Here is a 27805-nt window from a genome sequence, read left to right on the forward strand (position 1 = left end):
CGTAGGGAAAGTCAAGGTGAGGAATAGAAAGGATGTCCCTTGACCAAGCATGCTACGACTTTCTGGTCCTGTCTAGGAAAGCGATGCTTCGCTCGGTAAGTTAAAATGTCTTTATGTATGTAGATAGAGGTACCGATTGCAAAGCTAGGTCCACATTAGAAATCCAAATGAGAATGAAACCGCCACTACCGAAATCTGAAACTTCGACAGTGAAACGCAGTGAGGCGGGTTCATTCCCCCCTGGGCCCCTGGGGAATTTCGTTAGGGTTGGTTTCCAGTTCTTTCTAGTAGAGTCATCGTAAAAACATTTCCGACAGCCCTTCACTATGAAACTCCCGTGTTTCGATTCGAGCGACGGGTAAATATCAAAAAAGCAAAGACAGAGTTAAGACTCTAGAGGACTAAGCAGACGTTGGCAGAGCACAATCTTTAAATAGCTCCCGAGCACGCCAGAGGTGGAAAAAGGAATGAACTTGTCGAGTTCGAGTGGACCGTATGCTGAAGCGTTTGGAAATACACTCGGAGATATTCCGTTTTATAGCAGATACATTCCAATATCACAGCACCACTAGTGAAGCCCTTCCTCTCTAATTTGGAGTGCGATGTCGATGTTTCATGCCCCGACGGCTCCACGCCGCAGGCAAATCTTGCACTCGGACCAGCGTTGTGTCCCTGGCGTTGACCCCCAGCCAACCCCGCCATTCATTCTCGAGAACGTGCAACACTATCTGTTCCCAAATCACGTTGTTCAAGCAGCCGTCGGCACAACACAAGCGAAAAACTTGGGACAACAGCGTGGAGCGGCGTTCGACATTATCATTCAGCGAGAGCTTCCGGATCGCCTTAAATAAGTAATAGTATGTCAACGAGGTAGGCGCCAGGACGGCCGATGTTTTGTGCTTCAGTTGTGTGAAGAGGTATAAAGCAATCCGCAGACTTTCCGTTTTGACCGCTGGCTTGCCAAACGCATTTGCTGCCGATGCCAAGACCGAATTATACGAAATAATATCCGGTTCCACGCCTTTGTGTTCCATTTCCTCCTCCCACAGCTTCAACGCACAGAGCGTCTTATCGGCACGAGGTGACTTAGCCAATGCATCCAACACTGTATTACAGTGAATGACATTGGGCTGGATGCCTTGACGAGGCATATCCTGGCGCAATATGCGTTCACAGATGGACGCGGCAATGCGTGTCCGTGCCAAAGCGTGGAGGACACTGGTGTATGTTTGTGCCGTCGGTGTCGTATCGGGCCAATCCAATGACAACCGCGACGAGTGCTGCATCTCCTCCAATAGGCGCGTCACGGCGGTGACGGTTTCTTCTGGTCGACGATCCGCCACGGTGGCCCACCCATCCAGCAAGACGGAATACGCCACATTGTCGGGTCGCGTCAAGGCACCAATGTGAGTACTCAATTTCATGATTTCTAGAACTTGTTCAGCTTGATCTACTTGACCCTGGGCACAGTATGCTTGTAGCAAAGCAGTATAGGTGATGCGGTTGGGATGTAGTCCCCGTACGGGCATTTCGTCCAGCAGAGCTTGTGCTCGGGAGACGTCCCCCACACGCGCCCATGCTTGAATTACGGTTGTATACGTATAAACATCCGGTTCTATCGTCGTGGATTTGGCGATCGAGACATCATTGGTCATGCGTCGCAACCAACGTTCCGCTTGTTCCGCACCGTGTCGGTTGGGATGGGCAGCAGCCCAAGCAGCAATGACTGTATTATATGAAACCGCGTCGGGGGCCAAGTACGTTAATTAATCATCTCCTGCAGCAAACATTCGGCCCGTACGGCGGTATCTGATTCGAGTGCAAGACAACCCGTCACGGCGTACGCCAGGAGTACGGTATTGTAAGTGACGGTATCGGGAAGAATGAAGACCGGGTCGGGTTCCTGCATGTAGCGCAGCACGATTTCCGCGTGGGCCGCCCGTCCCGCCTTGGCCAAGGCCAATAGCAAAATATTGTACGATCGTGTGTTCGGTTGCATTGTTGTGTGTGAGGACGTCCCTTGCGACGCGAAAGGCGTTCCCTGTGGCGAAAATTGGGATTCCCAGAACTTCAGGGCGCCGTGCACGTCGTTCTGCCAAGCTTTGAGAACAGAATTGAAACTGACCGTATCGGGCGCAACGGCGTAGTATCCTTCTTCGTGGAGGGCAGCGATGCGCTGGTAAAGCTCCTGAGCCCGATCCGCCGCCTGGGCACGAGCCAGGGCGTCCAGATTGAGATTAAGTGACAAGAGTGGATTGTTGCCGACTCTGAGCGATTCTTTCCGGCGCTGTTGGGAAGAATTGAGCGAGGTCGTTTGTTTCCGCTGGAGGCGACGTTTTTCAGCCCTGAGACTTGGACGTCTCGCCGGAGAGTCTTCCGTCGAAAACGGTCTGATTTGCGAGGGATTTCTGGCAACACTTGGTGCTGGATGTTTCGTGTCTGACAGAGAAAGGGAAGCCACCTGAGGGATTCCACAACAAAGGAATACGTAGGGCAAGATTTGCCTTTTCATGGTGTGGACAGTGCAAACTAGAAACGAGGAGAAGGATATTGAGGAGGGTATCAATTTATACGCATAGAGTGGCTTGGTGAGACAGCTTTTCTTTGTTGTGAACGGTGGGAATCGACCGTGGAAAGCCTTGAAGGGAAGGTCCGAACACTTTTTCGCACTGTTGCATCATCCGAGTTGAAGTGATTTGGAATGAGGGTACCTAGCTACCTAGCTTGGCATCGACATGCTTTCTTGTCTGTCAGTTGTACGAATATGGGTGGCACCTAAAATATAAAGCGATGGAATGGACGATACCGACGTTCGTACAGACAGGGGATACTGATATTCTCTCTCACGTGACGGTGGTGTTACCTTCCATTGATAATTGTAGTAGAGATTTCGATCAAAGCGCGTTGAGGAGAGATCACCGTATTTAAAAGCCAATGAACATCAAAAGGTACGCATCCTCGTTTGACACGACGGAGAAATCGGACGGGAACACTACCTATTAGCACGGCTGCCGAGAGACCGCGCATTCGTTTCTTTTCATATCTTTGGTTCTCCCTCGTGTGGCTTTTTCACTGACAGTTACAGTTAGTGCAATTTACGGATACCTTCCGACGACAAAACACATTTTTACCGCCGTCAAGTATCCGTTGCATTTACAGTTACTGTTAATCCAACGCAGTCCATTGTCACCGTTGTCCAACATGCTTTGGAAACGAGCGTCTACCCGGACGTTTATCGTCTTACTGCACCTGCTCACGTACCGAGCGGGCGCCTTTGCTTCCTTGTCATCCCGGCAGGCTTCGTATCGAAGTCGCGGTCCCTTGGTTCCTTCACAATCCACACAGCGAGGTCGAGTGCTGACTACCACCACCGAATCTTCCGGAGACGTCCCTCGCGGTGGAGACTTGCCCCGCCGGATCCCCGACCTCCCAACGCTTGCGGATTATCGCAAGTTCGCGCTGCCCTGTCTCGCCCTGTGGATCGCAGGGCCCTTGCTGAGCCTCGTCGATACTTCGTTCATTGGACTTTCGGGATCCCCGGACCTCTCGGCGAACAATTTGGCTGCGCTGGGACCCGCGACAACCTTCTTTGACGGCGCGACCTACTTATTCGCCTTTTTGAACGTCGCCACCACGAACCTGTACGCGTCCGCTCGATCGCAGTCGGGCCCCAATAGTCCCGAAGCCGAATCCGTCGTCCGTACCGCCTCTAGAGTAGCGGTCAACTGTGGAATTGGAATCATGTTCTTCCTACTCGCCTTTGCCCGACCCCTCCTCAAGCTTTACATGGGCGACAAGGCAGCCAGTACTCCGGGACTGCTCGATGCCGCGACGGATTACGTCTTGATTCGGGCCCTCAGTATGCCCACTTCTCTATTATTGGGCGTCTTACAAGCCGCCTTATTGGGTGCCAAAGACTCCGTTACTCCGTTAATCGCCATTCTGTACGCCACCGTTGTCAACATATTTGGTGACTTTATTCTCGTCAATCGTCTCCAGATGAGTCTGAAAGGGGCCGCGATTGCCACGACACTGGCGCAGTGGGCATCCACGGCCGCTTTGATTGCACCCGCGCGTCGCAATCTCGTCAAGGATCATTCCCTGGGATTGGTGCGCAAACCAAAACCTTTTCCGGGCGGAGTCACGGGACGAACTTTTCTGGCATTCGCCGCGCCCGTCTTGACTTTGATTCTAGGAAAGCTCGCGGCCTTTGGCTTCATGACGAATGCGGCGGCGGGCGTTCCGGGACAGCCCACACCGTTGGCCGCCCATCAAATCATTCTCAGTTTACTCTTTTTCTGCAGTCCGTTCCTCGAAGTCATTAGCCAGACAGCACAAACCTTCTTGCCCTCCTACTTGGCTCCTATTTTTGAACACATGGACAAACTCCGCAAGCGCAATCCCGACTACAAGCCCGAGGAAGATCCGGCCGTAGAGCCGTGGTTGAACACGTCCAAACTGGTGGCTACACGTTTGTTGGGCATTGGTATGGTGACGGCGGCTGTCGTGGCAAGCATCGTTTCCCTCATTCCGGCTTTTTTTGGTAACTTGATCACGTCCGACTTGACGGTACAACAGGCCGTCAAGCCTTTGGCGAAGTACTTGTGGATGGGTGCCTTCTTCTGGGCCCCCGTGGCGGTTTGCGAAGGTGTCTTGTTGGCGCGTCGGGAGTTGTCTTTTCTGGCCAGTATTTACTTGGTCAGTACCGCTTTGTTGCCGCCCGTCTTGCTGCGCATCAAATTTCGTGGGGGAACGGTTGGTCAAGTATGGGCTTGCTTTGCCATCTTTCAGCTGTTCCGAGCGGCCTGTTTTATTGGTCGTATTTGGGGACCTGGTCTGGTACACCGCGTTCTGGGACGCCGGCAACCGCTTCCGGCGACCGACAGGGGCTCCTAACGGCTACGGAAAGCTACAGGAACGCACATTACTAGCTCGAATCCGGACCACCATGGCTAGCGTAACAGCATTGAAGGATTTATTTGTGGGTGTGCCTATAGAATAGACATTCTTCACTTTCTCCGTGGGAGACGAGGCTACGCTACGAAAATTGTAAACAGTTCTAAAACTTGAATTTGACACGGGGATCCCGGTCAATGACTTCGTACAGGCCGTAGAGCATTTCCGCCGACTGCACCGGTGCTTGTACCGTGACGGATGTCCATTTTCCCAAAGCCCGGACGGAATGCTGTATAGAATCGGCCTGGACTAGGCAGGACTCGGCCACAACAGCGACCATTTCTTCTACAAAGGCTCCTTCGTTGGCGCCGACAATTTTCATGGTAAAGTCGCAAGGATAGTCAACGAGGGCTTCAAAGACGCGGGACTTTTCGCCCGTACGTTCGTCCGCGTAAAGTGTGTATCCCTGATCGTCGTATTCTGGTTTGGTAATATCGTTAAGGGGCGGACCGATGCCGACAAAGGGTTTTTCGCGTGGCGGGGTAATCCTTTGGGCCACGGGAGAACGTGTCTTTCCAAAGCCTTGACCCGCTCGTGCGGATGGTACTCCTTGAATCGTGGAAGGTTGCGAGGCGCGAGAAGGAGACTTGCGCTCTTTCAAAAGATGTTCGAGTGATTCGTCCAAGTTTTGGGGTTTCGCGTCCATCGTGTCGTTGGTGTCGGAACGCGGATCGTTCGAGGGATCGTCTTCCGGTACGGGATTGAAAAAGCTCCCCGCTGTCTGGGCAGACCGTGAGGTTGGAGACGGAGGACGAGAGGATTTGCTGTGTACGGAAAATGCGGTGGCTACGTCGTCCAGAAGAAAAATAAGAGAGGCGAAGAGCGGGACGGTGTATTTCATAATTCCAAATGAGCGAAAGAGGACGAGCAAGACTGGGGTGCGGAACGAACGGGGAGGCGCGCGACGTACAATTCACAAAAACACACACACACAGAGGCACACAAACACGCCAAGCTGGATTCGAATATAGATACAAGCAGATACGCAGGACACCACAGAGTCGTAGCGTTTTGTGTGTGTGTGTGTGTGTGTGTGTGTGTGTGTGTGTGTGAAGGAGAGAAGTGTGTAATGTATTGTATTGTATGTATACCAGGTACCCCACCCAAACTACGAGTGACAATTTTTGGAGGACTCACCCGCCTGCTGGGAACTCTACAGACCCTTACAGGCGACCTACCTGTAATGTAAAAAGTAGAAGCAGTGCCGAAACCCAGTATTCCTGCCCCCCCACCCACGTGTTTCCTTGCGACTGGAGGGACGGTGCGCACTATGGAGGGGTAGGGTTCTTTGAATGCGCCCAGACACGACCAATCCGATCCGTACGACTGCCCACAGTCCCCTATTCGTGAGTTACGAATATGTCTATACGCGTACACTTCACGGTCACGTCAATTTGCCATACACTTCACCCAAAAAAACCAATTTACGGTAGCAAATTGATCGTGGACACGCGAACGTAAGAAGTGAAGTATCGCTCGATTTGTCGATACTTCCAAACGATTCTGGCATCCTTTGGAAAAAGGCTATAACTACCAACCCTGCTCTCTCTGTAGCGGGAGCAAACAATTGATCGACCCCGGATCTCTTCCCGCAGCTAGATTCCTTTTTTTCGCGGTCTACCGAGAGATTCGAAAAGACTCGCGAAACAGGCACGAATCTCGCCCTCAACGCAGTATTACGTCCATCTTCGGACCGCGAGCTAGAGTCTCTAGCTAGGATACATACATACATACATACATATCCCCGGATTGTAGTAGGCGAACTGCAGCGTGTGGAAAGTGTACGTGCGTGTGCAGATACGAGTCTCTCTAGAACCTTCCATTTCCGGAAAGAGAATCTCTCCAGACCTCGTCATTGCGATATGAGTCCACGAACGATGACGACCTTGCCCGCCTTGGACACCGCCGTACCGCAACGATCGTCGCCGATTACCACACAATCGGATTCGGGCATGCACCAAGCTACCGAGACGGAATACGGGACCACCGCTGTGGCCGGACGTCTATCGGACGGCAACGGGCAAGCGGAACTCTCCACACCGCGCCTCCGACTCAGTGCGTCCAAACGCCATCAGTCGGCGCCACACGCTCCACTAGGAGCACGATTCACCGCCAGTAACAGCAGCGACAATTTCCTTGACAACGACAAATACCGAACCAGTGGACACACCGCGACTAGATATCCACGTAGGATTCGGCGATCGCCCTTGGAACAACACTTTCGGGTGGACAAGGACAATCGGGCAATTCTACCCGGAGTACCCATCTATGATCCCGACTGGAACCGAGATGTGCACGATTTCTTCAATCTAGTGGTCCTCGTACCAGTGGTTGCCTTGAATATCATTAATTGGAACTGGGATACGGTGTGGACCGTGTTTACGATGAATACCAAATTGACGATTGCCAACGCATGGACCGGAGAGTATTTTGATCTCTTTCTCCTCGTCACGGTCTTTTACTTCGCGATCGACTTGCTATGGATCCTGGCGTTTCCCAACTGCGTCAAGAGCCCCGCTACCATCCTGCAACACCACGTTGCGACACTCCTGTATTTGATCATTCCCTACCGACACGCCTCGTACCAATGGTGCATGGGAGCATGCATGCTGGTCGAGTGCAATACATGGTTTCTCATTGCCCGAAGAGTCTTTAACAAACAAGGTTTCCCGCCGTGGATTATAGATTTGAGCTTTGTCTCGATACGTGTCAAGCTCATTTCCATCTTCTTTTACACCACCTGGGTTGCCATTCGCGTCGTCCTCTACCCCTACCTACTCCCGCTATTTTACCAAGTGTGGTTGGACCATTCCGCCAAGGTTGGTACCAAAATGAATCTCGTATTTTGGTGCGTGCCGCTACATTCCGTGTTTTGCTTGCTCAACCTCAAATGGTCCTACGATTTGCTCATGTCCAAAATACGCTATTGGAGACGACTCGGGAAAGACGGTGTCTACCGCAACGGTGCGGTTGCGAGTGGACTGTGACCATCGTCTGCTAATCCAGTCAAATGTGTGTATGTATCGGTTTGTGCGTAGAACTAAGATAAAGTGGTAGCGATTCTATTTCGACTGCAGCTTGGCCATCAATTTGTGATTGACAGTCTCCCAACGCGCAATGGTAGAATGTGCTTCAGCGAGCTGGTCTTGGAGCTTTCGGATTTCCGTTTCCGCTTCATTTGTCGATGAATTGCCGTCCGTATTTTCGTTTAGATGGAGAGCCGGGCAAGCTGTTGGAACCGACAACGGCGGTTTTCTTCTTTTCGCCCGAAGTACAGCATCGTAATCAAAATCGTCATTGGACACATCCCAGAACGATCTAGACGCCTCGTCTCGCTTTGTGGTGAGAAATGGCACAGAAACGTTTCCATTTTCTTCTGCGTTGCGATAGCGCTGATATGGGGTAATAAGATTGGCAATTGAAGGCTGCTTGCCTTCCCGTCCGGATACTGAACCAGTTTTGGTGGCAAACAAGGCTTGGTTACTCACTGGCTCTTCTTCCGTCACTACGCAGATGCTAGTGATAGGGTGCATTGATGACGCTCCCTTGTTGTTTTGCGAGACTGCACTTGCAGCCATTGAACTCGAATGGGACCATGGTTGTACGACGCGAACACATCCTCGTGAATCGAGATCCCAAATTCGCAGGACTCCCGCTTCGTCTCCGGAACACAACCAATCTTGTCCTTTGTCCTCCAAAACCGACATTGCTGAAACGGCACGATCGTGACCCTTCAGCTCTGTGATGTAGAAATCCTCCCCTGGTTTTGTTCCTCCCGGACCAAAAACAGCATCGACGTCGCTCGGATGTTGTGCGGACCGTTGCCCTTGCACTATGGCACCTGCTTGCGCCGTTTGATACATGGCGTATTCATCGAGGTCTACCATGTATATGTTGCCGTCACTTCCTCCCGCAAAAAGCCGACTTTCTTTGGATGTCAATGAATGAATTGCAACAGGTAGACGAAATGTTGCCAGGACTACTTCGGAAAATACTTCCATCAGTACCACTTGACCATCGATCGAAGCGGATGCCATGCGACCTCCAACCACCGGTGCCATCGACGAAACGGGTAAGTGGTGGTGGCTCCAGGTCCGAATCGGTTGTACGCTTCTCCCGCTCGCATCGACCAGGTCTACAAGAGAGAATGTGTGGACCATGCCGTCCGCTCCACCCGTCATCAGATGACGCCCGCAAAGTGTCCATTTCATAACACCAATAGCACGGTAGTGCGCCTTTACAGTTCGAATTAAGGCGCCCCCGAAAGCCGCCCAAACGTACAGAGTTCCCGAAGTACCTCCTCCGGCGACGTACGTTCCACATGGTGATACTAACAGACCAGCACTCATGTGTGCTTCCGGCAGTCTCGTTTTCCAGTGTAGAATTGGCGGCAACGAGGCGGAACGCAGTGTAAACAGCATTCCGTAGGAATCATCTGATTTCGTGCTATTTGATCCGAATCCGGTTGCCAGGGATGTTGTGGGACTGGAGTACTTGGATGGAAAGAGGGAAAAGGTGGAGATACCCAAAGCTGCCTTGCCAGACAAATCGCCCGCTACTCGCAGAGATGACAGAAGAGATCCCGTTTGCGGGCACACAATCGTCAAGGAACCGCCGCCTCCGCCCGGCGTCAGTGCCGTAGATGGCTTGCTAGTGGATACGCACAAAACTTTGCGACTTCCAGCCATTGTTTGCGTTTCGGTGATCACTTTCTTTGGCTTCCAAAAAAAGAACTGATTGATTCGATGTGTGGCCAACCCAAAAACGAATGGCCTCGACATTGTGTGGACACGTCGATCTGGCACTCAATTTTACATTAGCGTTCAAGTTCTTGGGGATGGGACTGTGGACCCGCAACGCCAGACGTATCGGTGCCGTTTTCGGACATTCCAAAGTGTAACCAACCGATCGATCCACTTATATGAACTTTGTGTCCGTTCACAAAAGTGGCGATGAGAATATAGGTATTTCGGGAAAAGGAAGAATGTGAGTACCGGTCCACTTTGATTCAGCGAAACATAAGAATTTCAGTATTTCGCCAAACCTTGTGTTGGTGGTCTCATCCACAGGACGAATATTCATCACAAATGCAAGAAACGTTGGTCACATTCGCTATCTTCGTCCACACGAACTCACTTCCCTCTAACATGACATTGACTCTGAAGAATTCGGTAGCTCTGAAGTTCGCCGCTGCCCAGCGTGTGAGCAAACACGATGATTCTTTTGGCAATAACAAATTGATCTTCGATAGTATCGTTGTACCACCCACCGGAAACAATTGCAATGATCGTCAACAACTCGTTGAGACAGAAGAAGGATGGGAGTCAATAATGGAGGTCCCAGAAATCATCCCTACGACCCTTATAAAGCCAGTCTCTGTCATCCAGCCTGTTGATACCGATACATCGGCTGAAACGGATCCTAGCTCAATGACCGAGAGAGCCAAATTCTTCGCCAGCTACCACAGCGAAGATATCGACTCAGCAGCAACGCGTGGCGAGAAGCCTACAAATATCACGAAAAGTCAGAAGAAGTCGGTCCGGAATCGCAGGTCTAAGGCTCAAAAAGAGGCCAGTAGAGATACTCGGCTGACCAGTAGAGATACTCGGCCAGAAAGTGCTTTTCGAAAAATGTTCAGCAAGTCTCCCACAGCAAGTTGTAAAGTGAATCGACTGGCAATTTTACTCGAAGCGTACGCGTTTGAACCAATGACAGCCGAGGAGGGCGTTGAAACTCATGTTTTGGAGGAGTTCTCTCAGAGCGCCGAGGACCCTCCCTGTAGAAGGTCCAGTGGCAAAATGAGCCTGCGGAGGGCGATGCAAAATCGATTTCGAAGTGTAGGCTCTCCACCAGATTCCTCACTTAAACGCTTGGATAAGGCGAATTTGGATCCAGTGTTACCACCGCGCGTCTTCCCTCGTGTGGTCCTGAAATCGAATTCTGAACTCTCGACAGCAACTTCTGTTGCAGCCACTTTTGAGAAAGTAGTGGGAAGAATAAAACAAAGCACTTCCACTTATCCATTATCAAATGTGAATCGAATACGTGACGCGTATTTGACAACGGATGGCAATGAGCATGACTGGGCGAAATTCAAGCAAGAGATTGCTGTATTAACTCCAACTGAAATCCGAGAGCTGCTACGTCCTCTTTGTGTAAGGAGAACGGCCAAAGTTAGCAGAGACAAAAAACCCTACGAATCTATCAAACCTTCCGATATTGCTGGACAGAGAAACGACGACCCCAGTAGAGCTATGCTGTCACTGTCGTCAAAGAGAAGCTTATTTTCGTCGTCGTCTTGTGAAGATCTTTTTGCATCTAACAGCTTTAGCAGTACCAGCGGCGACAGTAGTCGGCATACCGACAGCAAAGACAGCCAGGATACGCCTTGTGGAGCATATACTGAGTACAACGAGGAAAAAATTCCTTCCCTAGTCAAAATGGCGATGACTTACGAGGAGGGCGACCAAGACATGTTATGGTCATTGGCGTGTAGTGCGCCAGGATGTCGCGGACATTACGATCAACAACCTGAGTTCAAGAACTCTCCTTCAACGGTACAATACCAACAATCTACGTTCGGAGACGCGTCTTCTATTCAAAGTCGGCGAAATTACTCTCACTTCTCCACAGTAGCATCAGAAATGACCACGAATAATTCTTGGACTGGTGATACTGCAAATAAAGAATGATAGTTAGCTTTATGGTAACCCACGGGAGCCAGAAACGCGTTGAGCCTGCAGTTACAACTCCAATTACTGCTCGTTAGCGCGATTCCCCGATGAATGATCAACGCTTTCCGAACGAAGTTTTTAAACGAACTACTGTCCGTCTGAATATATACTTTGTCGCATACAACAATGACTGCCTTCCACTAATAATGTTTGTTAGCACCGTTCGAAACTCGGTCGCACTCCCATGCATCATAATGAGTTTGCTTTATGGCATCCCCATAGCACCAGCTTCGTCTTCCCCGCAGCCAAAATCAACGTAGTCAGCTCGCTCGCATGCTCGGTATTCGTCTACCAGATTCTGCACCGTTTCTCGCGCGTGGTCAAACTCATCCAACGAATCGGCAAACATGGGCTCTTTGCGATAGTTGTCCAAAAACGCATTTCGACTGCGAATTGTATCGTATTGTTTCAGAAGTCGATCAAAGAGTTCTGCCATACTCGTATGATTTGCCAGCATAAAGCCGGACACTTTATGTCTGGTATCAACAAAGGGTGATTTGCGTGCCAGTGCCACTTGGACTGACGCTGGTCCCCAAGGAATAAAGCTGAGTGCGTTGCGTTCGCGCAGCCTTTGTAGCGCCTTGTGAATTTGTGTTGGATCCACGTCGTTCCCTTGAATAATGTTGAGTATGGAAATGTAACAGCCTGAGCGTGTGTTGGCAGAGACCATAATATTTTGGGGTTGGGTCAAACGGCGCATGACGTCCAAAACGGTAGTTTTGCGCACGCTTGCTAGGTTTTCGCCGGCGTCGGCAATGTGCAACGGTGTGTAGCCCGTCATCAGGAAATGGCACCTTGGAGTCGGAATCAAGCTAGCTAAAAGGCCAATCATATCGTTGTTCATGTATGAGGGATACCGGAGAGTGGTGGTACTGGCTGCCATGATTGTAGCGACCAGACTGTTGAGGTGATCGACCGATGGATTTTCTATGCGTAAGCGATCGGTCGCGATGCGATTTAGAGCCGTATTGTCCAAAACTACAACAGCGTCGGCGTTGAGTGTAAGGCGCTTGAGCGTCAAAATAGAATTGTAGGGTTGCACAACAACATCGGATTCGTCGGCCCACGAAGGGAAAACCGAGTACGTTTGTATTAGCTTTTTGGGAAAGTGATCATTGAGTCGCTCCAACAGGTAGGATCCCATTCCACTACCAGTACCTCCGGCAATACTGTGAGTCAGCACAAAGCCTTCCAGCGAATCTGAATTGTCGGCTTCTCGATCAATCATATCAAGAACTTGCTCATGATGCTCTTCCCCCTGACGAAAGCCGCTAGCCCAGTTATTTCCGGCACCACCCCCATCCTTGGCAATGAAATAGTTTTCTGGGTTGAATAAATTCTGATTGTTGTGTGCCAATTTGTTGACCACGCGAGGCTCCAGATCAATCAGCAATGCTCTCGGAATGTACTTGTCGTCGTCGGACTGATAGAAAAAGACGTCTTTGCGATCGTCTACGATGTTGTTGTTGCGATCGGTAGTCTGCCATTGCGGAAGATGCCTGGGTGTCGGCGAAGAAGCGTGCGACTCTCCGTTGGAGTGAACGTGTTGGGCCCCTACGATAGCAGGAGGTGCTTCGTGAAGGGTCCCGTCAGGTCGAATGCCGTGCTCTAGACACAACTGCTTCCAAAACTCGCCTCCAATCTGATTCCCACACTGTCCGACCTGGAGAGTAATAATCTCCCGAGGCATATTGCAAGTAGAAGCGCAGCTGGAGTAAATTGTTTGTCTGGATTCAGTCGAAGCTACCGTATGGAATATGACAAATTACGATGGAGTGCCAAAACTTGGGATCAGCCAAAGCGATTTTGGCAGTCTGCGAGTTCATTCTCGTCAACATACCCCTACAGGGTCTGTAGTGAAAAGGGCCCGGTATTGCAAATATCTGTGTCTGGACTACCGTCACCGCACGCATGTAATCCCGCGTTCACAATCAAAAACGGGAATCGCGAGCAATGGATCACGTGCGTTCATGAACGAAATTTTGCCATGAACTGTATAGGTATATCTGAAAATCCGAGGACACAAGGTAGTTTCACTGTCAATGAGCGAGTCTCCACCGCAAGCTACCGTTTGAAATTCTGCGCATTTGAGAATCATGCGGCGTTTCCAATTCACAAAAGGCGGTAATGTAAGTTGGCCGTGGGTAAATTTCGCGAGGCGTTCCGTGAGTGCGTTTAGTGGATAGGCCATACCTACTGCAGCAGCTGGTCCTTAACAGTAAATAGGAAATTGTTTACAGTTAATCAACCTCTACTCCTCCCGATACATTTGAATAAAAATATCAACGAAAGGTTGCTTAGGGAGAAGAAATTCTTTAACAAGAACAATAAGATGGCCAGCTCTCGTCTCGTATGTTGCGATTACAATCCTGTCGCCACCGTCGCTTGTTTCGCACCGTTACCTTTCATCCGTTTGCGTATGATGGGTTCGAACAGGTCGTAGGACCACTTGAGGTTCAGGACGCACAGGAAGAAATGCAGGGGGATAAAGAGAAGAGGCCAGTGCCAGAAATGCCCACTCAGCTGAATTCCAATGATGGCTAGATTGACCATCTTTACCAGTAGCGAGGGATAAATAAAACACCGGATAACAATCCATGAAATGTAAAATGACTTGTCCACGACTTCAACGCAAATAGCTGGTATCCACGATTGTCTTTTATAGACGAGGCGCCGCAGAATAAGAAACCAAGTGTTGACTTCAACCGTAAGACAAGCTCCCATGAACCAGCGATATTCCACCCAGAAAACGGGGGCTGACAAATAAATGATTGCAACAAAATGATGCTGAAGTTCGAGAAACCCAGGCAAACAGTTTTCGTAAGCATGCAGACACAAACAAGAAACGCACACATACACCTATTCTAATCCAGTGGCATACCTTGATGATTGTACCCGGACTCTTCACACAGATTGGCACCACAGCTACCCAGAGGAGGTCAATCAGAAAATAAAGGACTGTCGTCTGTGGAAAAAGGAACGCAACGTCGCAGAATCAACATGAGCCATTGAAAACCAGTCACTGGGCGTATTTTTGCGATATATAACTCGATGGGGCGCCGTTTCAATGGATACAGAATAGGACGCCATTTAGACAAGATACAAAAATATAACAATAAATACTTACCGCCCAATTCAAATAAAAATGCTCTCCGGTCCAAGCCTCATCTGGACCGTAGCCTTGTACTAATCTGGTCAGATCCCAGTTGATTAAAGTTGCTCCGATAACAAATACCTTAGAGAAGCAGATAATTGCAAAAGTTCGTGGTGAGGGCGAGAAAAAGCAGACCAGACGACGTCTCTAGAGTTCCTCGGTCGACAACATACCAGGGCGAAAATATTGAAAAAGTCGTGACGTTCCCGCGCAATTTCGGCAAGCTGCTGGTACGGAAGTTCAACAGAATTTTCCGCCGAATGTTTTGCTCTTTTCAATGACGTTCCGTTTAAAGACGATGTGGAAGAGCTGCTTGATACCAGAGGTTGCGATTCTTGTTGCCTATCAGTCGTTTCTACCATGGAAGGCGGCGACGTCGAACGTTGTCTCGGTGCCATCGCGTGCCTCAAAGCAAGGCCTAACTAACTGATACAGGCGGTACGTTGCCCCGAAATGATGCGGTTTTTACAGCTGGGCGGTACGCTCCGTCGTTGATAGCGGCAACAACAAGTCCAACGATTGTTTTAAACAGGTAATGGCACAATCCCGACTTTTTCCGCCAAGAATCTCGTTGGAAGTTCCCCTTCCTGCTGGGTAAGTCTCCTCGTTGTTCCTATTATTCTGGGTCCCTGTGTCGTACGTAGACGGGAAACACAAGCAGCGTACTTTGGAAACCTGCGCGTGTGCGCGTCACCAGCCGGCCATGTACACCGTCGATCGTCAATGCGATATACGGAGTGACATGCATTGGAGCACGTTGAAGACTTACTGTTAGATTGGTTCGCAAATTAGTTCTCATCTAGGAATATTATCCAGTCAAGACTACTGACTGTTAAACAACGAGATTTTACATACGGAAATGTTTTTATCGTCTCGTAGTCAGATGCCGTAATTTATTTTTCATCAGGCAGGTCTTGGGGAAAGGTCAAAAACAGCCACAACAGACTCTCAGTCAAATATGAATCAGGGTTAGTTTCAAAACGATGGACGCCCTTGCCAAATTACAGAAGTAAAGATGGGCCTCTCCAATTCTATACCAATAGGTAGTTTGGAATCTATATTGCAGAAGAAGGACCGTCTACGGTCAAATGCAAACAAAGATGAGCTGCAAGACGTTACTATTGTAGAGTGGAGAGCCCATCCCTTTCTACTACCTATGTGTTGAGCAAATAAAGACAAGGCATGGCCTGGTATTAAAACCTAGCAATCTATGCATTCCATTCACCAAAATACAAATCAGTATTATTGTATTGGCTAGAGACACAGGACTAGTATATATTCAAAAAGAAGGGGTATCAACTAGCTAAAAGGGCCAAGTCTAAAGCTGGTCTCGCAAGCTCAATGCTGTGGCTATTGTTAGACTGCCAATTGGCCTTGATACAACACGACAAACAACACAGTTGACACAAGGATAAGCCGTTTTCTCCTTCATGTTTGGTGTCTTAGAGGCCGGTCAAAACGATGCTTGTTTTGGTGGCACTGCCAGTCATATATTTGCACAAAATAGGCTTGAACAAGTCATATGTCCACTTGAGGTTCAGGATACAAAGAGAACAGTGGAGCGGGACAAAGACAAAGCATAAGTGCCAGAAATGGCCTGTCACCTCCACAACAGTAGCAGCTAGATTCACCAGCTTCACCAAAATGGCAGGAAAAATCAAACACCGGATCACAAGCCATGTAATGTAGAACAATTTGTCGACTAACTGAATACAAAAGGCTGGTATCTTGGACTCTCTCTTGTAGACAATGCGTCGCAAAATAAGAAACCATGTGTTGACTTCAATTGTCAGACAGGCTCCCATCAACCAACGGTATTCTGGCCAGCACAGTGGTACCAACAGATAAAGCAGTACAACGCAATGATGCTGGGGTGGGCAAGAGTACAAATTAGTGAGCCCTGACGAATTGACAAAAAACACATAGGTGCATGACAGCCCAAGCCTCCTCACGAATTGCATGACTGCATATTTGGTAAACTCACCTTGATGATTGTTCCTGGGCTCTTGACACAACCGGGTATAGTCCTAATCCATATAAGGTCAATCACAAAGTAAAGAAAGGCCGTCTATTGGCATGCCAATAAATACAATGCAATAAACCAAGAGATGGTTAGAAATAAAGCCAGGATTTTTGTTTTGACAAGGTCTAGTAATAGAGCTGTCTCAGATGCACATGTCTCTTTTTACCCTCTTTTTGCGAGGTATAATTGTAAACACGTACAGTCCAGTTGAGAAAAAAATATTCACCTGTCCAGGCATCATCTGGGTTTTTGCCTGGTGTAAGCTTGGTCAGATCCCAGTTCATAAGTGTTGCCGCAATCACAATTAACTAACAGCACAAGATATTGTGAGACGGATAAAGACAGGATCGATTGCCAGAGAGCGTCAACGTTTCTTGACTTGACAACCTACCAATGTAAAAAGATTAAAAAAGTCGTGTCGTTCCCGCACAGGAACGGCATGACACTGCTGAGAAAACTCGGTAGCATTTCCCATCAAATGATTGCCACAATTCAATGATGTTTCGTTCACAGACCCAGAACTAGTCCTACATGGTTCTAGCGGTTTCGACAGGTGTAGCCTATCACTCGTATCTTGTACGGGCAGCGAGCTTATGCGTTGTCTCGGTGCCATGGGTGGTGGTGCTTTTGTTCAACTTCTAAAGAAAAATGCATCCACCATCAATTCTATTCGGCAATCGTTGTACGTGCTGTGCTGTCTGCGCTGATTGAGGTATACTAGGTTCTGGTAGGTACCGGTAGGTATTGCGACAACGCTCTCAGATGGTCTCCAAATTTGGAACTTTCATCTTTGTACCAGTGAGTTCTCATTGCCTAAGTCGGTGGACTAGAAACTATAAGAGACAGGGATCCGTTGTCTTCTCGAGCGTTTCTTCCTCGGAACTTGATAAGTGAGCGTGATGCGTGGCGAGGCGACATGAGCGTGATGATAATTGCGACGCGTAGTGTGATCCGATTTTGTTTAAATAACTGTAAACATTTACAGCTAGTGCTATGAGTGGTAAGAGGCTGCCCTGACGAAGTGAATTCGGAATTGCGCAGTTTGCGGGTCAGTCACATTCACAGTCAAAATTGTTGGCCATCACATCACGGCTGAAACTAGAAAATGAAACAAATGAGTATAACAGTAAGCAAGTCCACAGGTCACATATTTACTAAACGCATTTCAGCAATGTTAGAAACTTATTTCCACTTTAACAATAAGGGGGCTTTCGCTGATGCAGATTGGTTATGACAGGAGCGGCAACACAATAATAAGTCTTCCCCTTTCTGTACTTAAAGGCCGCTCGCTACTGTCACTTTCTTGGCAAGTCCATCCCTCCTCCCGCGTATGATGGGCTCGAACAAATCGTACGTCCATTTGAAATTGAGAAGACATAGGAAAAAATGAAGCGGGATGAAGACAAAAAGCAAGTGTCGAAAATGTCCAGACTTTGTTACTACGTCACCTGCCAAGCTGAAGGCCTCAATCAACAGGCCTGGCAAAATGAAACACCTGATCACAATCCATGTCGTATAAAACAACATATCAATAATGTGAATGCAAATTGGAGGTATCAAGGACTGTCTCTTGTAAACTACGCGTCGCAAAATGAGAAATCAAGTGCTTATTTCGATTGACAAGCAAGCTCCCATGAACCAGCGATATTCAGGCCAGAAAATTGGAACCAAGAAATAAATTGTAACAGCAAAATGATGCTGCAATTGACAGCAACAAAACAAATTGTTGGTGAGTAGATGAAGAAATCAATTCATTTCTGTGGCAAAATATTGCGGTAAATCAGGATGGGATACCTTAATGATAGTTCTCGGGCTCTTGACGCAAGTCGGTACCATTACAACCCAGCTCATGTCAACAAGGTAGTAGAGAATAGTAGTCTATTGCCATAAAGCAAATCAGGAAAACCACGAGCGGTTAGAGACAGCAAACAGGATAAAATTTGACTGGGAAGGCCTTCGGTTTTGAAGGCTATTGACGCAAATTCTTTCGGATATTGATGAATCACAACATGTACGTACAGAACAATTTAGGTAAAAATACTTTCCGGTCCAAGCCACATCTGGACCGTAGCCTCGCGCTAGTTTGCCCAAGTCCCAATTAACCGTCGTAGCTCCGATAATAAATAACTGTCAGGATAAAAGAAGAAAAAAGGATACTTGGTGAGAGCGGATTTGAACTGTTAGAAAGATGTGCCGACACCCTCCCGACTTGTCATCCTACCAGTGCGAAAAGATTGAAAAAGTCATGACGCTCACGCGCAAGGAAGGCCTGTTCCTGGTGTGAATTCACGACAGAATGTCTGGCACCATTTGGTGATGTTTCGGACGGTGTAGATGAGTAACGTGATATCAGCGGTTGCGATTGTTGTTGTCGATCACTCTTTTCCGCAGGCGTCGAGGCCATGCGTTTTCTGGGCGCCATGAATCCTGACGATTTCTTAACAAAAAAGTGTGCAAACGTATGCAGAATGATGCCACCCCTCAAAATAGAAGAAATGTTGCATGTGCAAGTTGTGATAACTCGCAGGTCTGAACATGTACTCGAGAAAGGCGGCAGAGATTTTGCCCTGAGCCTCCGAAAGGAATATCTGACCAGTGAGCTCTTACAATTCTGGTTTGACAAAGGGAAATAAAACAGATGTTGCAATCCCGAATGTCCCGGCTAATCATACATTAATCCTTACATCTGATTCTTCTCGTTTCTGTGCATTATTTACTGTTGTACCATAGCGAAACTTTTATGCGCAGTTACGTAAGTTTAATCACTATCTATCGTCTGTGCCGAAGTTGAATATAAATTCAGTCCTGGCATTTATTGTGAGCTCATAATTTCTCCGATTGGATTCCTTTCTACATAGGAGCCTTTGTCAGAACCCGTTGGGTGGGTATTTTACAATTTGTTCATTGAAGGAGGCGGTACTGAAAGTTACTGTAGATCACATGTACGGAGTCGTTTGCACTGCCTTGTCATTGACATTCCGTTGCAGCATTTCCAACGGAGGCGCGAGCCACAACTTACATTAACAGTAATCTAACCCTTTATGGATTTACTACGTACGCAGCAAGTTGGCTAACTGTAAATATGTCGAAGAGGCTATGTTTACTAGGAAGGCTAAGATGCAACAACTGCAATCATATGAAAGTCTATGCTAACGCCTGTTCTCGATAAAAGAAAATCCATCATTCACGATATGTGTTGCATCTTCCCGGCCTTGTGCTTAGATGTATTCCGGAAAGGTTTCTTGCAAATGCGTTTTCAGAGCTGCGACGTCCGCGCCTGGGTGTGTAATGATCCAGTTTGATTGCTCGTCCATAACGTCTCGAAATGCTGGTCCTTTCGGAATACCTTTTAAAATGCTCGTTTTCAAAGTATCACCGTCTAGTAGAGGCGGCTGATCCCAAATGCCTATCAATCCAGTTTGCTGTAGAGCCGTCGCAAACGCGTCATATCGTTCGATCACTCCTTGTCGTCGCTCCTCCAGTATCTCATCAAACACATCTCCTTCAATAGTGTAATCCAGTCTTGTAAATCCATCTTCCAAGGTTGCCATGGCCTCAGAAATACTCAAAAATAATGAGGCACGCCATAGTGGGCCAACCCGCTGTAAAGGTTTCGCACAAAGCATTCGGAACTCCATCGCATGTTGCCATACTGGATCTTCTTCAACTGCACTGTCAACGAGGCGTCCATTCATTGTACCAATTAAACTTCCGGTCAGGCCCTCTGATTTGTCAAACTCGTCACAACTAGCAACGTACGTAATCCGGACGTCGCTCAAGAGGATCATGGTAGCTGAAATGTCACAGCCAGCGTTTACTAATTGTGTAAAATCTGTGGAAGCCTTGATGATACGCTCGACAGCCTCGGCGTCTCGGGTAGGTCGCTTGAGTTTATCCACCAGCAACTTAGCAACGGCGGAACGATTCGCTTTCCTCCCTGTCAGTTTTGGGTTGGATGCCTGTCTCACTGGCGTACGATCGTGAATTGGCTTTAGAAAAGCAGCGTACCATAACAGGCGACGAGCTTCTTCGTCTTGTAAAAGACGGTGTTCGACGGCTCCAAAGGCTGCACGGGAGTTCTTGCACCATAAAGGCGGTGACCATCGGCAATCTGCCAAATGATCATGTGAAGTAGATAACAGCTCAAGCCCTTTGTCAAATAGAGTAGCTGTAGATGTCGTTTTATCCGGTGCCAAATAGTGCTCAATCGGGAAAACTGTATCAATCAGCCTCAGATTGATCAAAAGCCGCATGGCACCAACTGGATCGGGCGATCGCAGCATGAGATCCAGTTCTCCTCCAACTCGTTCACGTGACACTTTTTGCGCCAACGCGTTTCGCACAGATTTATCTTTGGCGGCTGCTACTAGTTCATCGTCCATGGTAAAGCGTAGACGCGCCGCAAAGCGTACCGAGCGCAAGGCTCGCAATGGATCGTCCAACAGAGTGGTAAGTGGCGGTAAGGGCGTCGCGACTACGCCTTTACGTAAATCATCAAAACCACGACCTGTCCAGTCTTCAACCTGCCCACTATTGACGTTGTAAAACAAGGCATTTATGGTCAAATCACGGCGAAAGGCGTCTTCGGCGGCGGTACCAATTCGCATCAAATCAGGAATACGGCTAGCTTGTGTGTATTCCTCGGCGCGGAGATTAACGAAATCTATCCAAAAGGAACCAACCTTCATAGTAGCAGTTTCTAAATGCTTCGACTTTTCGGGATTTTTTAAAACGACTCCGACCGCGATGGTATCCTGGCCTTCCATCGAAAGGTATTCATTCAAACGGTCGGCGAACTCTCGTCCCAACATATCATCCAACGCAATGTCGATATCAACAGGTTGTGCATCTTTGTCGGTATTCACCAATACTTTGGTGCCTTGCCGTCCCATGGACGGTGCCGACGGTTTTTGAAACTTTGAAGTAAGGCGTTGACTACCAACATCCAATACTTTGTGATAAGTCTGAAACTCTGGGGTTGCGAGCAGCTTGTCCCGCACCCACCCCCCAGCAACCCGTAATGTGGTATCCAATTTGGTTTCGGAACGGACTTGGCGCAGGAGGGTAAACAAAGCCCGTTCCTCTTCCGTGAGCTGAATTGATGGGCCGTAGCCCTGGCGGGGTTGTGTGGGCAACGCAGAAATCCCTGGTGCGCTACTACTACTACTCTTCGTGTGCGTATTGCGCCGTTGTGTTTGCGGTTGCGCCTGTCTTTGTTGTGACGTTGGCGGCACGCGGCGAGAGTCTTCCGATACACGGTAAAACGAATTCTCGTATTCGATTGCGGCGGCCGCACCAGAGGCGAGCACAGAGGCTATCGTTGAGGAAGAAGATGCAAAGCGACAGTGTGAAGTAAATTCGGCGAACGAGCCGCTTAAGAATCGTAGTTCACGCGAATCAAGTGCCATGTTAAGGTTGGAATTCCGAAAGGCGGATCGAGCGGTGACAGTGTTCCGTATTCGTAGAGTTTGGCAGTTCGACGATTTCCTGAGGACAACGAGTGGCGTAGGCCGAGCTACCCACGCGATAGTAGACTTCATGGTAATTGCGTGTAGCAGTATGAGTAGATTTACTGTTAGCCCCTGTATCCACCGAACGCGAGCCAATGGCTTGGTGGCAAGACGTCTTGACTTGCTGCGGTAAGTTGCTGGGTTGACTGTGAGTGTGAATGGATTGTTTGTTGTCGAACAATGGCACTCGGTAGTAGTCCCTCGATGGCTGGGGTAACTTCGTCTTCGATGTCGTCTTGGTCGCTGTCGATGGGATTGCGACGACAAGAAAAAGATTTCCGCGTTTGTTGTTTGGAACAAGGCCGACTTGACCATAGCACCAGGTATGTACTGACTGCAAAGGGTAAGTGAAGTACAGCAACGGAAGTCGTGCCTTGCTATGATGGGATGATCAAAACAGATTCTTCACTGGTGTTCTTGTGAATCAATTGTAAAAGTATGGTTTGGTAGACTTTGTCAGAGGACAATCAAAAGTTGTCAATCCGCCCAAGTCGAAGGACCCAAGGCGAATCGCTTTTTTGTTTGTTGTCTGCGTCTGCGTTGGCAGTTGTGGGATCGTGGGATCGTGGGTGTGGGGGTGAAGTATCTATCTATGCCTTGACGTGGGTTGGTGGAATGTTCGGTCGGAGGGCAACGAAGACGACGTGCACAGCGGTTCTGTTTACGTCAACCTTTCCGTCGCCATTGTCGTATGGGTACGTACGACACTTTACAGGTTCCTTTTACATTTACAGGTATGTTATGTTACTGTTTGTCACTGCCGTGCGTTCGGTCCATCACGGACGTTGATTCGGATGAGCTGTTGTTATTTTCTAATTCGTGTCGTTCGCGGACGATTCACAGCTGAAAAGAGTCTCTCCTCAACGTACATTTATGTTCCTTACAAATAATAAATCTTAAAAAGCCTTTAGGTAGTATCGCTGGAAATGTTGAAATGGCCGTGTCGGAGATTCTTCAACGTTTCCGGGTGGATGGATATCTCCGGATCCCGCAAAAAGACCTTTGTTCATGAGTCCAAATTCCGGGTTGTATCGAACGATTGACAGCTATTCGGTTTCACATCGGGCGAGAGATCCACAGCGGAACTATGGCACAATTCGTTTTTTGCTTTTTTTCCAAACCAATATACTATCAAAAGGATTCAATGCAAACTCTGGTAGAGGAATGCCATTTGTACAGTAACTTTCATTGGTTGACAAAATGAAAAGCAGCAAAAGAAGAACTCATAAGACCCTCACTCTGACCACTGAGTTACAAGAGCTATGGAAATGCTCAAGCAGAGGTTTGAACTCTGGACCAAGGGCTGCATTCGTTCTTTTCGCAACGGGGTTGCTACCTTCGCGTCCGTACTGAGTTCTACAGGTCGTTTTTTAAGTATATATTCATTAAGAAAATGGGTCTTCAGAATAAGCACGCAGCCAGCAATTTTGCGTTCAAAGTCTCATTCACGTCAAGCTCACTGCCATCTCGATGCCAACCGCAAAGAGTACATTTGACCATGGTAAGTATGGTTGTGGTAGAGGGAATGTGGTAAAGGCACAGGAAGGATTACACGACGTTCCAACGACATGCATTCATTTTGTCGCTTCCTCTACTATCTATTGCACACTCACGGAACTTTTACTGCTTCACAGATTTTCCTTTCCTTCTTCAAAACTCTCGTCGGCAAAGAAGTCGCAGTGGAACTCAAAAACGATGTCGTCTTGACCGGGACTTTGCACAGTGTCGATCAATACCTTAATATCAAGCTTATTCACGTGCAAGTTGTACAGCCTGAAAGATACCCGCAGCTAGTAGCCCTGAAGAGCGTCTTTGTGCGAGGAAGTGTGGTCCGTTACATACAGATAGATCCGCAACACGTCGATACGGAGCTACTTCAAGACGCGGCACGGAAAGAAAATGCTCCGGCCAAGACTGCAAAAGCTTGAAATTGGAATGGAAACGATCGGTTATTGGGATGGAGAAGATGTGCACAGCCAAGCAGTCGAAGCTGATGTAGTGGCATTACCGCGAGAGCTTCGCAATCTAGTTTCTGCAGTGCTCTTCCTGCTCCTTTGTCGCGGAGTTGTTCGTTGGCTTACCAACAACGATAGTTTGAGGGTACGATTGCAGTAGTGTAATTGAAAAAAGATTACTCGTTCCCATACTAAAGGAAGAACTAAAATTGGAAAAACAAAATGACGGAATAGACTTCTCAATCTGCTTTTGTTGTCCTGCGTGACATGAACCAATCTATCCGCCTTTCCTCTTTTCGTGTAAACTTTGTACAACCGTGTCGTGTCCTCTATATTTTATTAAGTGTATTGATGCAATAGAAATTAATGAATGCGGCAAACCGATCCAGCCGAGACTCCGCTTTGCTACGGCTTAGGTTGGACGACTTCGACCGTCAAAACCCAAAACTTTGTATCCACCGGCAGCCCGTATGGATTCGCATCGGTTCCTGATTCACCTGCCACTAGCTCTTCCTTGTAAACGATCCGTCCCAAAATAAAGTTGGGCGAACCCTTTACACAATCCGAAGAAAGATAATGGTGAGGACAGCGCGTGTGAAATGCGACATACGATCGTTTTCCTCCCGAACCAAAGCCTGTTGGCATAAACAACGCGAAATCTCCAACGGAAAAGCTTGTGTGGCTGATCTTGTCGCTTAGCTTGCTGTCTGCCAAAGTTGTCCGCGTCGCATCCTTGGCCAGAAGAGCTTGAGATTTGGCATCTGCCAATTCTTTTTCGAGTTTCATTAACTTGGCTTCGTTCGCCTTGTTGGACTGGTCACCGAGCTTTGCAAGGTTCGCTTCTTCGACATAGGTTTTGGGTGGCTTGCCACCCATGCGCTCTAATGCTTGGCGAAGAACAGCATTTTCGTATGCGAGTGCCTTGGCTTCGGCTTCGGCAACAGCGCCGCCGTCCGTGCCCATGATGAAATTCGTCCCGCTCTGTTCATCTGCACTAACAATCAAATGGTCTTGCTGTTGCTGCTGTTCTTGTGACATGGGTGCGTTGCTCGATGTCATATTTACTTGTCCAGCCGGTGCCACACTGGCCATCATAGAAGTTTCCGCAGTCAGAGACGAAGCACTACTCGCCCCCTGCTCATTCACTCCGCTCCTTTTCTGCATCAATGTGTCTGGATCCTCCGTATCATAACCAACATCAGGCAATGTATCTAGCTCCAACATCGGCGGTAGCTGAGGAGTAAACAGCGGCGGAGGAGTTGCCAGAGTAGGCGCGAAAACTTCAAAAAAAGCAGGCATCAAGTGTCTTGCAGAGCCGCGCAAAAACTTTTCCCGGGCTTTCACTTCATTGGCTCGGATCGAGGCCACTTTTTCCATCATGGCTGCACAAGAGGACGTTACAGCTTGTCCGTAGGCTCGACGACGGCGAATTTCGGAGAGAAAATCCCGATACGAGTCGGGGAGTTCCGCAACGTGTTCTAAATGTACCATATTCTCGACTTGCTGGGAAAGTGCATCGCGGAGAACACCAACACTGGAGAGAACTCGTTGAATCAAGGACTGAGAAACACTGACATCACGAAGGCGGACTTTCATTCGTTTCATTGTCCGCGTTTTAGACTCAGCCACTTTTTCCATCAGCATCTTCATAGCTTCATCATCGGTTATCATGGAAGGCACAATGCTTTTCGATACATCTGACATGGCACGCAGAGGTGTAAAAGCAGCCTGTACGTCATCGTCATCGCCTGCATTGATTGCGTTCATAATCACTTTGACAACTTCGCGGTAAGAGGTTGTCAAGCCATCGAGACGACTTGCCTGTCGATTCCGAATTCCCTTTGCCTTTCCATCGACTTCTAACCAAAGATGCTGAATTTCTTCTTCAGCTTCCCGATCTTGCCGATTCTCTTCGGCTCGCGAAGCGGGGGTCCCCAAATCTCGAAAGCCAGTATCCAAATCGCCAAAGAGCGTTATCAATCGTTGGTGTGAAGTTTGACACTGCTGCGCCCATGCTCTTTCTCTTTCTACGGGTACTGTGTCCAATAGAGATTCTATGGACCGGCCCGAAGAGCGAGCTGTTGAAATCAGCGACGGATGCAATCGTATAGCATCCAAGTTCTGCAGAATGGATTCAAACCTTTGCAGCAGGGATCCGTGCGCATTTGATTTGGATTGAAACGCTGTCGTAAATTCAGCTCGAGTACGTGATGCTGCATGATAGTGATCAGATAGATTTGAAACCGCGGCACGCAGAGCTCTTGCCACCACCGCCTGTTCCTGCACACAGTTTATACAAGCGGACAACCGCAAATCCGCACCGTCGGCCAGGACACGGCCCTGACTTAGATACAGCATAAACTGTCGTTCGTACGCTGCCAATGCCTGATGCAGTGGCGGCGACATGGTCGGATTGAGATTTAGGGGGCTTGGGCCCGGGGCTTCCTTTGGAATTTGCAGCTCCATGGGTTCCAGGTGGCAAACTGGGGATTCGGGGGCTTGCTGGGATAGCGACTGCTTCGAAAAGAGAAACAAACGACGAGCACCAGATCGTTCAGTTGAGCATAAAATATTTCGAGGCGCGTCTGTATCCTCTTGAATGGGGTTGTCTTCGGCGTCACCTAAATGTAGTGCGTTGAGGACTTCATCGGATTGAAGCGTAGAATCTTTTGGTACTTTGTAAGGTGGTCCCAGGAGCAAAATTTGGTCGGAAGTGGGAACAGCTGCGGCCAGATGCCCTCTAATATTGGCAACGCTGCGTCAGAATAACAAAAGAGTGTAAGAAAACTCGCCATTCCGAGCAAAGGATAACATTCTTTGTGGGAATTCTGTAGAACTCAGCAAGCAGTAGAATCGACTGATCAGGTACACAGTACGTAGCGCAATTTCCCCAGAGCCCCAGAGATGCCCGACCTTCCCACATGTGCGATTATCGTTTGAAAACAGTCCTCCGACTCAGTTACCCGGGCCAAAGTGAGCGCAGACTTTGACAATACAAACGCGCACAAGTTGCAGTTTAACTCGAAATGACTCACGTAAGTTCAGATGGGTGTAAGGAAAGTTTGTAGGTCACCCCTGTTCCCGCTACAAGCACGCGAATAGAAGTCGGCCCTACCGTCGTGCTAGGCATGTTCGAGCTCATCTTCCCTTACTGTGGGCTTCCGCCCTTGCGTCTTCGTGCAGATCGCTTCTTTGCAACCCAAGGTAAGAATCGTGGAACAAGTCTTCCACTAAAAACTTGCTCGGGTCTGTCCACCGTAGTAAAGGATTCCAGACGTCTCGCCGTGAGGAACTAACTCACTGACTGTCACAGTCAGACAATTTCTTTTTTTCTGTAGTCGTTCGTTTTCTTTCTGTTCCTCTTTGAGCGATTTGTGCTAGTTCTTTGTGCTGGTTTTTGCTCCTAACTGGAAGCAGCGTGCCAGGCCTTTCTGGTGCTCTACAATAAAGTTACATAAGACAGTTGGTCACTG

At 48.5% G+C, this 27805-nt stretch overlaps 10 protein-coding genes across 10 annotated transcripts; 4 read left to right on the forward strand and 6 right to left on the reverse strand.

Moving 5' to 3' along the window:
• Window positions 1-1249: 1249 nt before the first annotated feature.
• Window positions 1250-2512, reverse strand: PHATR_44221 (predicted protein; the record flags this gene model as incomplete). Its single annotated transcript, XM_002186476.1, has 1 exon — window positions 1250-2512. One exon carries the CDS (start codon window positions 2510-2512, stop codon window positions 1763-1765), a length of 750 nt encoding a protein of 249 aa, XP_002186512.1. The 3' UTR covers window positions 1250-1762.
• A 542-nt stretch (window positions 2513-3054) lies between these two features.
• Window positions 3055-4896, forward strand: PHATR_44222 (enhanced disease susceptibility 5-like protein; the record flags this gene model as incomplete). Its single annotated transcript, XM_002186200.1, has 1 exon — window positions 3055-4896. Exon 1 carries the CDS (start codon window positions 3202-3204, stop codon window positions 4894-4896), a length of 1695 nt encoding a protein of 564 aa, XP_002186236.1. The 5' UTR covers window positions 3055-3201.
• Window positions 4897-4977: 81 nt separating this feature from the next.
• On the reverse strand, window positions 4978-5934 carry PHATR_44223 (predicted protein). The gene has a single exon (XM_002186477.1). The coding sequence runs from the start codon at window positions 5795-5797 to the stop codon at window positions 5060-5062; it is 738 nt and encodes a 245-aa protein (XP_002186513.1). The 5' UTR covers window positions 5798-5934; the 3' UTR covers window positions 4978-5059.
• A 625-nt stretch (window positions 5935-6559) lies between these two features.
• On the forward strand, window positions 6560-7943 carry PHATR_44224 (predicted protein; the record flags this gene model as incomplete). Its single annotated transcript, XM_002186201.1, has 1 exon — window positions 6560-7943. Exon 1 carries the CDS (start codon window positions 6819-6821, stop codon window positions 7941-7943), a length of 1125 nt encoding a protein of 374 aa, XP_002186237.1. The 5' UTR covers window positions 6560-6818.
• Window positions 7944-11842: 3899 nt separating this feature from the next.
• On the reverse strand, window positions 11843-13380 carry Gamma-tub (predicted protein; the record flags this gene model as incomplete). The annotated part of the gene is made up of 2 exons (XM_002186478.1): window positions 11843-13170; window positions 13249-13380. The coding sequence occupies 2 exons, from the start codon at window positions 13378-13380 to the stop codon at window positions 11896-11898; spliced, it is 1407 nt and encodes a 468-aa protein (XP_002186514.1). The 3' UTR covers window positions 11843-11895.
• Window positions 13381-14051: 671 nt separating this feature from the next.
• On the reverse strand, window positions 14052-15384 carry PHATR_44226 (predicted protein; the record flags this gene model as incomplete). The annotated part of the gene is made up of 4 exons (XM_002186479.1): window positions 15018-15384; window positions 14818-14925; window positions 14572-14655; window positions 14052-14477 (listed from the first exon to the last, which is right to left on the reverse strand). The coding sequence occupies exons 1-4, from the start codon at window positions 15240-15242 to the stop codon at window positions 14052-14054; spliced, it is 843 nt and encodes a 280-aa protein (XP_002186515.1). The 5' UTR covers window positions 15243-15384.
• A 4701-nt stretch (window positions 15385-20085) lies between these two features.
• Window positions 20086-22275, reverse strand: PHATR_33610 (predicted protein; the record flags this gene model as incomplete). Its single annotated transcript, XM_002186480.1, has 1 exon — window positions 20086-22275. The coding sequence occupies one exon, from the start codon at window positions 22273-22275 to the stop codon at window positions 20086-20088; it is 2190 nt and encodes a 729-aa protein (XP_002186516.1).
• A 282-nt stretch (window positions 22276-22557) lies between these two features.
• On the forward strand, window positions 22558-23389 carry PHATR_33611 (predicted protein; the record flags this gene model as incomplete). The annotated part of the gene is made up of 4 exons (XM_002186202.1): window positions 22558-22700; window positions 22961-23072; window positions 23093-23111; window positions 23289-23389. 4 exons carry the CDS (start codon window positions 22558-22560, stop codon window positions 23387-23389), a joined length of 375 nt encoding a protein of 124 aa, XP_002186238.1.
• A 619-nt stretch (window positions 23390-24008) lies between these two features.
• Window positions 24009-24305, forward strand: PHATR_10494 (predicted protein; the record flags this gene model as incomplete). Its single annotated transcript, XM_002186203.1, has 1 exon — window positions 24009-24305. A coding segment is annotated over one exon (297 nt), but the record flags the coding sequence as incomplete, so codon positions are not given.
• A 347-nt stretch (window positions 24306-24652) lies between these two features.
• Window positions 24653-27512, reverse strand: PHATR_44229 (predicted protein). The gene is made up of 2 exons (XM_002186481.1): window positions 27368-27512; window positions 24653-27087 (listed from the first exon to the last, which is right to left on the reverse strand). The coding sequence occupies exons 1-2, from the start codon at window positions 27472-27474 to the stop codon at window positions 24738-24740; spliced, it is 2457 nt and encodes an 818-aa protein (XP_002186517.1). The 5' UTR covers window positions 27475-27512; the 3' UTR covers window positions 24653-24737.
• Window positions 27513-27805: the final 293 nt, after the last annotated feature.

This window comes from Phaeodactylum tricornutum, chromosome 3, assembly GCF_000150955.2.
Source record: "Phaeodactylum tricornutum CCAP 1055/1 chromosome 3, complete sequence".
NCBI lineage: Eukaryota > Bacillariophyta > Bacillariophyceae > Surirellales > Neidiaceae > Phaeodactylum > Phaeodactylum tricornutum.

Excerpts from the sequence above, each read along its gene's own strand:
- PHATR_44223 (XM_002186477.1), bottom strand. The coding sequence starts at position 5,797 with ATGAAATACACCGTCCCGCTCTTCGCCTCTCTTATTTTTCTTCTGGAC.
- PHATR_44229 (XM_002186481.1), bottom strand. The coding sequence starts at position 27,474 with ATGAGCTCGAACATGCCTAGCACGACGGTAGGGCCGACTTCTATTCGC. Across the intron at positions 27,088-27,367 it reads TTACACCCATCTGAACTTAC|CGTTGCCAATATTAGAGGGC; the intron begins GTGAGTCATTTC and ends ATTCTGACGCAG.